Source organism: Amblyomma maculatum, chromosome 8, assembly GCF_055883805.1.
Source record: "Amblyomma maculatum isolate TAMU_Amacu chromosome 8, ASM5588380v1, whole genome shotgun sequence".
In the NCBI taxonomy this organism is placed as follows: Eukaryota; Metazoa; Arthropoda; class Arachnida; order Ixodida; family Ixodidae; genus Amblyomma; species Amblyomma maculatum.
Window position 1 is genome coordinate 16,577,043 of NC_139351.1, and position 11,636 is coordinate 16,588,678.

Here is an 11,636-nt window from a genome sequence, read left to right on the forward strand (position 1 = left end):
TCGCATGTCTGCGTCTGAGTGCTTGGACTACAACAAGCTCCAGCAGGCACTCTTGATTCGCTTCTGTCTAACAGAGGACGGGTTCAGAGAAAAATTGAGGTCTGCTGGTCCCCGGCACGAGAAAACGTTCACAATTCGTGACGCGTCTACAGAACCTCTTAGACATATGGATAGAACTGTCGGACACAAAGAAAGAGTACGCAAATCACTCTGATCTGATTCTATAGGAACAGTTTCTGTCTAAGTGCGCCACTCCGCTACAAATGTTTTTGAAAGAAAAGGACTCATACTTCGCGGAAACAGTATCAAGGGCAGAAAAATATGTGGAGGCATATGGCTGGTCAAACTTTGGAAAGCGCAGCAACCCGGAAGACAAGGCAGAAAACGCCATCTCCAAGACTACCGAGAGAAAGGGAACGCTGCTTCAATCATCGGACGAGAAGAGCCACAATGAAAAGAAATGTTTTATTTGTTCACGCACGGGACACCTCCCCGAAAATTGCCGCCACATCCGACTGATCGGGACTGCCCAAGAAATGCCACAGATGCGGCAAGTCATGTCATCCAAGCTGGAGATGCTGGGCAAATGGGGCACCAAAACAGAGAGAAGAAAATCGGGAGTCCATTGCAGTATGCGTTGAGAACGGATACCTCAAACTTAAGAACGGAGGGAAGATCCCCGTCATCAACGCTGGTTTAACCACTAAACAATGCGCAGTCAGAGAATGCTTACCTGTCGTAGCCGGCAAGATTGGGGGCCAGACAGTCCAAGTCCTCGGAGACATAGGCTGCAACACGGTGGTGGTAAGGAAGGACTTAGTACGGAAGGAAGATATCACCGATACGAAGTATCCAGTTTACCTACTTGACCGCTCATTCCTAATGCTCCCAGAAGCTTGGGTCGATGACGACACCCCGTATTTTAAGGGACGACTTCTCGCTAAGTGCATGAATCCCTTGTATGATTTTGCTGGGAAATGTGGAAGGGGCTAGGCCAGCAGACGACCCCGATCCAAACTGGCACAAGACAATAGAAAGCGAGACTACGAAGTCCAGTGAAGTAAAAGTTGAAGAGTTAGCGCCTGGCACCGTGAGCACCGCACCCATTTCGCATGCCACTGAAACTTGCCCGGTAGTGACTAGAGCACAGGCGTGCAAGGATAAAACGATGAAAAAGCTTAAAGTCCTGCAAGGCCTCCCTAGTGTATGCCGCGAAGAGATGGTTCAAGAGCAAAGGAATGACTCGACCCTACGCTCGTGCTTCGATCGCCTGGGCCCGCCGGAAGCGAACAAGGGAAACGGTAGCCATCAGTTTTTCATTGCTGATGGCGTCCTTCAAAGGAAATACGTCGCCGAGTCCGGTGGGGAGTACAATCAAGTTGTTGTGCCCCAAAAGTGCAGATCAGCTATTCTCAAGCTGGCACATGATGGGTTGATGGGAGGCCACCAAGGCGCGAAGAAAACCCGACTGAAGCTTCAGACAGAATTCTTCTGGCCCGCAATGCAGGCTGACGCTAAGCGGTTCGTTGCCTCTTGCGATATCTGCCAACGCACAACTCCGACGGGTCACACCACACGAGCGCCTTTGGTCCGAGTGCCCGTCATTGAAACCCCGTTTCAGAGGGTGGCGATCGACATTGTTGGCCCACTCAAACCGAAGTCCGCTCAAGGCAATCGGTACATCCTGACCATGGTGAACTATGTCACTGGGTACCCTGATGCAGTCGCACTTCCTAGCATCGAGATCGAAAGGGTAACCGATGCTCTTGTCGATATGTTTTTCCGTGTAGAGTGCCCAGAGAGGCCATCAGTGCAGAGGCACTAATTTTACGTTAGCCTTATGTTGTCAGTAAGACAGCTGCATACATCTCCCTACCACCAATAGCGAACGGCCTAGTCGAACGGTTTAATGGCACGCTTAAACAAATGCTGAAGCGCATGTGTCACGAAAGATCAACCGATTGGGATCGCTACCTGGCTCCACTCCTATTCGCATACAGGGAAGAACCCAAGAAAGCCTCGGCTTTTCCTCATTCGAACTGTTATATAGGCGAAATGTGCGTGGACCTCTGGCTGTACTTAGAGAGCTTTGACTAATGCTACATCCCTGACGAGTTGCGAACTACGTACGAGTATGTGCTTGCTCACGGGACAAACTGGAGAATACCTGTAAACTTGCCTACGAAGAGCTAGAGCGTGCAGAAGAGTGTTACAGCCGCTACTACAATATCAAGAGCCGCAAACGCTCACTCAACCGGGAAAGCAGGTTCTTATTCTTCTTCCCACAGAGCGCAGTAAGCTGCTCATGCAAATGGAAGGGTTCTTTTTCGGTCGCCAGCCGCAGGGGCAATATAGACTATGAAGTGGATATGGGTCATGTCACAAAAATATTCCACAATAACATGCCCAAGAAATAACAGCAAAGAAAAGACACAATCAAGGCATCTGTCGGTGCAGTAATTTCGGCAGAAGAAGACGCCGACGCTGGAGAGAGAGAACTTCCTAAGCCCTCCCAGACGCAGTCTATCGGGGAAGTACACATTTCCGACAAACTGACCAACATAGAGCAGAATGAAGCCAAGAAACTTCTGCAACAGTACGAAGATATATTTTCGGACCTTCCGGGAAAGACCACGCTGATCAGTGCCAACGTAAGTTACAGAGCGACAGGTCGATAAATGTAAAACAATATCCGCTACCGTACGCTTTGAGACAGGTAATTGAGATAGGTTTTGCATCAGAAGTGGATGACTTGCTCCGATTAAACATCATTGAGCCATCGGAGTCGCCCTACAACTCCCTTGTCACCGCCGTACGCAAGCCTGACGGGACGCATCGGCTATGCATTAACTTTCGGAAGCTAAACGAAGTCATCGCAGACGACGCCGAACCCTTACCATGAGCGGACGACCTTATCGCCTCGGTAGGGCGCAAGAAATTCTTTTCCAAGCTGGACTTATCTAAAGAATATTGGCAGATATCATCGTCACCCGATTCAAAAGCGATGATTGCTTTCACGGTTGGCACGGGGCGCTTTCAGTTCCGATATATGCCCTTCGGTACTAAGACGGCGCCAGCCATTTTTACAAAGCTGATGCGGAGAGTCTTGTCCGATATTCCCGACGTGGCGTACTACTTCGACGATGTACTCATTGCAAGTGCGACATGGGAACAGCATCGCCAAGCATTGTACGAGGTCTTTGCTCGGGTTTAGGCGGCTGGTCTCACCATCAAACCGCTCAAACGCGTGATCGTAATGAAAACCGTCGCATTCCTGGGCCACCAAATTGCGTCCGGAGAGTTGTCGCCCCTCACCAAGATTTTACAGAAGATACAAGAAGCTTCACGGCCGACAACAAAGAAGCAAGTCCGATCCTTCTTGGAACTCACGGGTTACTACCGTGATTTAATTCCGAACTATGGTGACCTGACCTGTCCTCTGTCAGATCTAACACGGAAGGGTCAACCTTTAGTCGTGAGCTGAGGCCCCGAGCAAGAACGGGCTTTCAAGAACTTGGGGGAAAACCTGGCTGAGGCACCAATTCTGAAACTTCCAGATTTTGACAAGGAATTCTTCCTGCGAACGGGTGTTTCTGATAGGGGTGTTGGATCCGTTCTGTTTCAATCGCATGACGAAATCGTGCACCCAGTTGCCTATGCGAGCCACAAGTTACTTCCTCGGGAGGTAGCCTATTCAACCACCGAGAAAGAGGCTTTAGCACTCGTTTGTGGAATCGAGAAATTTCGAGTCTTCCTTTACGGGAGAAGGGTTCTTGTTCAGATGGACCACCAGCCTTTGAAGTTCATAAAAGAAACAAAATCTGCGAACAGCCGCGGTCTTCGCTGGAGTATTAAGCTTCAGGAATACAATCTTTGTGTCGAGTATATTAAAGGCAGTGAGAACGTGGGAGCAAATTACATGAGCCGGCTGGAATAGTTGTTCAGCTTGCACTACTACCCAGCTGCATTGTGTTGATTGTGTAATGAAAATTGTACATGACGTGCCTGTCTATTTGTGCTCGCTTGATTGTTATCTGTCATCCGTGACTTGCGACATGTGCTCAAGACATGACTGAGGAACTAGAGTTGTTTTGCTGTGCGGGTTCCGATCAGTGCGTATATGGTACGCGTCATGAACCGTAGTGAGTGACGAACGATCTTCAGTGCATCTAACGGACCAAATCTACTTGCACCCCTCTGCGGAGGGCAATAACGTCGTTCTCGGCGCTTGTGGATGTCTAGAATATTTCGAGGCAATATTCTTCTGTGGGGGGGGGGGGGGGGGGGGGGGGCAGTGCCACAAGCTGCCCCACCTATAAAGCGGAAGTTGCGGGACCTTCTACCTTAGATATAGAGAAAAACTCACGGGACCTCGCTGCTTCTCTGAGCAGGCTTCAATGCGCCGATGGGGCAGCGACCGCGCGTCCTTGACACGGGCGCTGCGTAGACAGCCGACAGCATAAAAACGCATACAGCAGCAGGCCCGCTCCAGTGCGCTCTGGAATATCCAGTCTTCCGGACCTCCCCCGCGGCCGCTCTGGGAAATCGTCTTTTGTTTAACCGGGCCCGCGATCGACTTATCGTTCTCCTCATCTGTACGGCCTCCGCTACCGAACAACCCAGCCTTCGACGCCTCAACAAACAAGATAGCCGTGAGAATTCCATTTCGCCGCAGACTGTTGTTCAATCGAACATTATTTTCGCTTTTGTTAACCTTTGCCTGACTTAGTAATATTTTACGCTGTGTTTTCTGTGTGACTTTTGCCCATACCTATACCTAGAATACTTGCTTTGTTATCTTTATAGTCATCTTTTCATCGCAGCGTTTTGTTCATTGTCGGGTTTTGCTCTTGTCATTCAACTAGTCGTCTTTTATCAATATCTTGTCGCTTGTCGCGGCGTTTGTATTTTTTTCATTGCACTCTATTATTATGCAGTGTAATTCGGACTACTAATTATAAACATTCAATTGTTTGTAAAAGAAAGTGACCTTTTTGTGAACTTACTCCTCAATTGCACACCGACACATGTACTTCACGGGTTGACCGGCCTAACTTTTAAATGTGTTTTCAGACCTCATAGAGGGACGACGGGTAACCTTAAAGGGCGTCCCGCGCCTCTTTTGACCGTAAAGACGGGGGTTTGTGACAGAAGTTTAAGATTTTAAGTGCATAAATTGGTTAAGACCGGAGGAAGACAACATTAACTGAGGCCCTATGACGATACGTTTGTTATGTGATGTAAATGGGCTGACGACCATCATGCCGATTATGAATGCTGCCCTCCCAGCCCCCTTTAGTCAAACTTCCACGTCTTGGAAGCATCCCGACTAGACCACGCTATAAAGACTAGCCCGCATAGTATTTACGAAACATACTTGCATAGATGACATAGCAAGCTGGTGATTACGGCACTTTTTGGAGGCTACATGATACGACGGTGACACCATATGCCGCAAGCTATTCTACGTAGCTAATGGGTCGTCAAAATATTCGCTCCGTGTGACTCATTTCGTAATGTCTGTTAAGCGCCTGTATTCTGCTTTCAGAAGACACCTCGCCTAAGAAATATCATCTAAGCTGCCGTGCCCCTCGCTCCTTTTACTTTCGAAACAGCCGGTGTGGCGTTTGCTGCATCCGTGGTCTACTGGTTCGCGTTAATGCTGTTCCCGTACGGACTGCTGCAAAACCTGTTCGGCCTTGGCTACTACCTGTCTCCGAGGCCCGCCAAGCTGGTATCGGCGCTAAGCCCCATCATGTACCTGCACTGGTGCTTCCGGATCATTGAGCGCTTCGAGAAGTACGGTGAGTGGGAGTGCACCCTCTAAGCTTGACTCAACACCATTGCATGTGAGCGAACGAAAGTGTCGTCATGGCACTGAAGAATGGGAAATAAGAAACCGTAAGCTGGGAACGTTTGTCACAAGTTCATAGTGCACTCGCGTATGGTATCACATTTGTGTGACCAACACCATCATCCAGTGATTTGGTTTTCTTGAACTGGGATCCTGCGAAGGAGCTTGCCTGGCCAATCGGTACAGGTTGGCTTAGGTAGCGCTTAAATTAAAATAAAATAAAACTGCATTATTTCTCAATCACTTCATCAGCAGCTACTCTTAGTACCTTTAGTACTGTAAACATATGGCCCAGAGATGGTACGTGAAACCGCAAACAATGATAAAAGATACAAATTACTCCACGGTCAAGGCAACAAAAGATAGGAAGGGTTCAACGCTGCTGAACCAAATATGGAGCGAAAGCATTAGCCGCAATTGACCGAGCGTTCTTCTTCTTCTTCTTACTATTCTTCTTCTTCTTACTTTTCTTCTATAGAGGTAACGTGAATGCCAAAGTGGGTTCAGGCTGATTCTGACATAACCGACCTATGTGAAACGAGAGACCCAAGTTAGCAGCTCCTGCCAGGGAACCACGGACGCGGACACGTACACGGATACGGACACAGCACACAGCGGCGAGCAGTTAGACTTGGCGTAGTATTGTTTTAGCAATAAAAGCATTCAAACTAGTTACCATGTTAGCAATTACGAAACAGTTAAATCACCTTTGCCAATTATGGCCTTATTTAACTAGAATGGCGGTGACGAGTACACCTCTACACTTAAGACGAAAGCAGGTTGAACGGTCCATTAACAGACGTCGATTTTATTCTGTTTTACAGTGTGAGTGCTATCAGACACCGCTACCTGAGTCGCGTGAAAATACTACAGGTTTATTTTGACATAATGCTACTGTCCTGACCGCTTCTACAATATTTTAGGCAAATGCAGAAGCGCTGCTTATGCGCGATGAAGTTATTACCAGAGAGACTAGGCATCCTGATGTAGTCAACCGTAAAAATATTTGAAGAGTGCTTTGCACCACCGTAGTCTTCAGAACACGCATTTCACCTATTAAATTGCAGGCAAATTATAATGACATCCACACTTTTGTTCATGCAGAAAGAATCGATTTCTCGAATGCATGCAATTAATGCAGGATCATACCTGTGCTCACCTATCACGCTGAAACGTGGAGGCTAACGAAAAGGATTCTACTTTAGTTGAGGACAACGTAGAGGGCCATGGAACGAAAAATGGTAAGGGTAACGTTAAGAGATAGGAAGCGTGCAGAGTGGGTCAGAGAAAGTAACTCAAGTTACTGACATTCTAGTGGAAATAAAGAAGAAGAAATGGGCATGGGCAGGACATGTAGTGCGAAAAGAGGATAAACGATGGCCGCTTAGGTCAACAAACTGGATTCCAAGGGAAGGAAAGCGTAGCAGGGGGCGGCAGAAAGTTTGGTGGGTGGATGAGGTTATGAAGTTCGCATGGTTCAAGTGGATACAGCTAGCATAGGACCGGGTTAATTTGAAGAAAATGGGAGAGGTCTCCGCTCCTGCAGGGGGTATTGTCCGGCTGATGATGATGAAAGCAGGATCGTGGGGAGCATGTTTATACGTGTGGCTGCGTTGGGGGATCCCGATAGGCAGGAAAGGTAACAGCGCGCGTTTAAGAGGCCGAGACGACCTGAATGACTTGAAAACTCCCTAAACAAAACATTGTTAACTTCCTGTAATCCCCTTTAGTACTGACAGGCGTGCCAGAGGTTGCGCTTTGGTGAATTCGCGATGCGCCATTGGAAATACTGGGTAGATCAGCAGCAGACAGTTTCATGACGACTTGGGAGATGTGTCATGAGGATGAATATACATCGGACGCTAAAATAGTCATTAGCAGCCTTCGCCAACTAACCTCGACTCCTTTGATAGGTAATGCTAACTGCACTCGTTCGAAAATGCTTGGACGACCCCCCTCCCCCCCCCCCCCTAACGGTTTCTAAAAAAATATCGTCTCATGCTCGGAGAAGTATGTGCGATAGAGCACTTATGTTTCTGAATCACACTAGTTCCTTGTTCACTAGATGCTGTGCCTGAATCTTCAGACTCAGTTTATCGGCCTCCTGATTGCAGATGGACCAAGCGCTCAAGGAAGGAAAATGAGGTTAGGGGACAAAGTAGAGAGATTAAGGTAGAGAAAGGGAATAGCCGATGTTCTTCTTTGGTATATATACTGCGGCGAAGTAGAAGAAAGGAGGTGAGGTGCAACTCATGAAGTTGAGCCTGGTTAGGGCAGTTGAATGCTTAATCCACTAGTGTTCACAAATATGTTTTGGCATTCGTTTAAACTCTCGTGTCATTTACACTGCCTTGTATCCAGCTTCAGAAGAGTTCCACGAATGGCTGTTCACTCGCATAGTGCACAAGGTCCGAAAGAGGTCCTTCTAATCGTTACATGCCTGAACATGGTCGCTACGCTGCAGAGGTGCGCCTGATGTGGAAGAACGCCTTCGACAGCGCCACCACGTTGGACAACGTGAGCGTGGGTGAGCTGAGCCTTCTCAGCCTGTGCGCCGCTTTCGTCCTGGTGGGCCTAATCTGGTACCTGGACAACGTGGTTCCGTGGAGCTATGGCGTCCCCAAGCCCTTCTACTTTGTCTTCTCGGTGCGTGCGTTTGTACCGAATATAGCTATAAACGTTTGACCTGGACTTTACGAGACATTAACGGATATATGCCCCCGCGTTTTGCTCCGATGCTGTAGGTGTCGACACATTTCTTAGGGTATGTGTTTTTTTTTTTTTCATAGATATGTTCGGGAAGACTCAAGGATGTGACGTCACGCAACCGGAAGTAGAGCCGGAAAAAAGGGCATAGGAAGGGATTGGCGCGCAATTTGAAAGTAGCAAGGACTAAAATGGGTAAACAAGAAGTGAATAATGTGAGGTAGAAGATGTGACGTCACGCAACCGGAAGTAGAGCCAAAAAAGGGCATGAGAGAGGATCGGCGCGCAATTTGAAATTACCAAGGACTCAACGTCGACGCCTGGGTTTCAGCAGAAAGGGAGCTTTAACTCTTTGAGGCTAAAATGGTACTAGTTAACGTTATGAGACAGAAAAAATAGCCAGTAAGAGAACAAAGGGGAGATACTCATGTTGTGTCTTGGACTAAGAAAAGTAATGAGTGGATGAAGTGTGGATGATGAGGTGTGTACATTTTGCAGTTACCTTGACGACCTAGAACTAATCCCAAAAAATTTATTTTCTAATATCTGGAGGTATGACTTGGTAATGAAATTTTGGGAGGCGAAAAGACAACGCTCAGACGATGCTCTCAGCATATTGGCCTGAAAGTAAAAAGAGGCATTAAACATCGCTTTCTTTTTTGCTCTGTGCCTGAAGTGACAGCATGAATTCTTTGCAATCGTCCTACAGTTAAGTCATGGTAGTATTCGTATGTGATCCATACCTCGCACTACTGTATTTGTCACTGCATATGAGAATAGGGAAGGAAATACGTTATTTTATGGCCTTATGCTGTAACAAACTCTGCATGCTTGGTTCAGCACACGTTTCGATTTACATGTAGAGTGAAAACAAAAACGTTACCGTCTTCACGTTCTTCGTGGTTTATTATTATTTTTGTTTTCATTTTAGTCTCTTCGAGCTTCCATTTATTTTTATTTTTTTGCGCGATATTTCTGTTTTCTGCCTTAACTAGTTGGGTAAACTTTACGCATCATCCACACGCGTAATTAACGCATGGCTGTGTCAAAGTTGATGAGAATCATTTTAGAGATGTTGCTTAATTACAAGGTGCAATATATGCAATCTAATCAATCAATTATATTTTCTTCATTATTTATCAGAAAATAAAGGGATATGTTCTTTTTGCTCGAGTCTCCTATAGATAAGGGAATATAACCGCAGTATTTCTGAAAGTTATTTGAAAGTCTATGCCCCACTCCGCCTTCTACAAATCTGAATAGGCGCTTGTAACACATAACCAAACAGTAATGAATAACCACTCAAACACAGCAGTAATATTTCAGTAGTATGCGACAGGCACAGTTCCGGGATGGTTAACGAGGCAAGTGCTCAGTACTCTTCGAACGGACGTCAACATTTCTCCTGCAGGCGGAATACTGGGCGCCGTACCGAAAATGGAACATTCGAAATGTGCCGTTCGTCCACGATGCGAGGTATTTTGAACCAGACCCGAGGAAAAATGAGCCCATCATTCACCTGCTGGACTTGTGCGCGGTGAGTTCGTTCTCAGCAGAGTCGATGGCTGTCGTTAGCTGTAGTTTAAGGATAGTTACGACTTTTGCTTCGAAGGCAGGAACAGTAAAGTATCAGTATGCCCCAAACAAAAATGAAGGTAATCGAAAAGGTTGGTTATAGGGGTAAATGTGACACTGAAGCCCAGCATTTAAAGACATGCCGCGATAACACTGATGACTGTTGCGGTTCCCCTGATGAGCTTGCGGTTCCCCTTGCGAATCATAATTCACCTCCCTGCACTTCGCTATTTCCCAATCACTAATCTCTTAATCAGTGCCTCCATTACATCAAGAATACTTCGCATGACACAATCGTAAGCTACCTTATGGGAAGAGCCATCCGACAGAGATATAAATCCCTGCTTTGCGTGAACGTTCTTGCGCAGTTCAGGGTGGTGTGTTTGACTCGCCACCGAAAGATCCCGGGTTCGAACCCTATCTCAAAGACTACCTGGGTTAGCAGCTGCTTTGCCCATGTGATGGGAATTCGTAACATATCAATTCACCCTCTGACCAATCACTACCAAAGGCACGTTAGTCAGTTGCCGCTCACAACGTCGACGCCTGGGTTTCTGTAGAAAGGGAGCTTTAACTCTTTGAGGCTAAATTGGTACTAGTTAACGTTAAGAGACAGAAAAAATAGCCAGTAAGAGAACAAAGGAGAGATACTCATATTGCGTCTCGGACTAAGAAAAGTAGTGAGCGGATGGAGAGTGGATGATGAGGTATGGAAATTTATCAGTTATATACCATGACCATAGCTCGCATAAGACAGGTTCATTTGGAGAGACATGGGAAAAGCCTCTTTACTTCACCTGCTGGGTTGGCTGATCTCAACGGCTATGAATGTCTTTTTATGCACTCGCTGTCTTTCGGCGAGGTGTAGTTTGAAAGCCACTGTATTTCTCGTTGAGGGCTCCTTATGCAAAGCTCCTGTGTGCAGAGTGGCAAGGATGGCAGCGACGTCAAGAATGTCACCTTGACCATCTACAACAAGCAGATCACGGTTATCCTAGGACCGCATGGCTGCGGACACTCAACCATCCTCAATATATTGACTGGTATGTGGTACACTGTTTTCAATTGCGGTGCCTCTGAAAGCTTTTAATACACTCAACCAAGCCAACGACTCCTTTAAGGTATCAAATACCAGGGGCCTTTGAGTTATCAAATAAATAAATAAATCACCGAATAAACGAGAGATTAGGCGCCTGCTCCGCGTCTTTATGCACCTTAAATCAAATAAGTAGTGGCCTTTATGTGCAAATATAAAATTGAAGAGTAAATGACTCGATTTCGAGTGTCTCCCAATATTCCAACATCGCTAATTAAATAACATTAGGGTGTGTAAATTAGCGTTAACGCCGTAGACTAGGGTGACAGTAGCCGAACATAAAGAGCTTGGCTGTAGGCCAGTTGGTGGGACATTGTAAAATAAAACCCGCAGAAAAAGGCAAGAAGGCGATACAGGGTGGTTGTCTTCTTACCTGCTTCCTACTGTTTCCGATGGTTTTATTTT

At 46.7% G+C, this 11,636-nt stretch overlaps 1 protein-coding gene across 1 annotated transcript in view; it reads left to right on the plus strand.

Moving 5' to 3' along the window:
- LOC146180615 (phospholipid-transporting ATPase ABCA3-like) overlaps positions 1–11,636 on the plus strand; it is a 131,579-nt gene that overhangs the window by 51,903 nt on the left and 68,040 nt on the right. The window contains exons 6-9 of the mRNA XM_084577788.1: positions 5,616–5,804; positions 8,319–8,500; positions 9,972–10,097; positions 11,061–11,178. Coding sequence (XP_084433914.1) covers positions 5,616–5,804; positions 8,319–8,500; positions 9,972–10,097; positions 11,061–11,178 — 615 coding nt within the window. The remainder of the gene's footprint in view (positions 1–5,615; positions 5,805–8,318; positions 8,501–9,971; positions 10,098–11,060; positions 11,179–11,636) is intronic.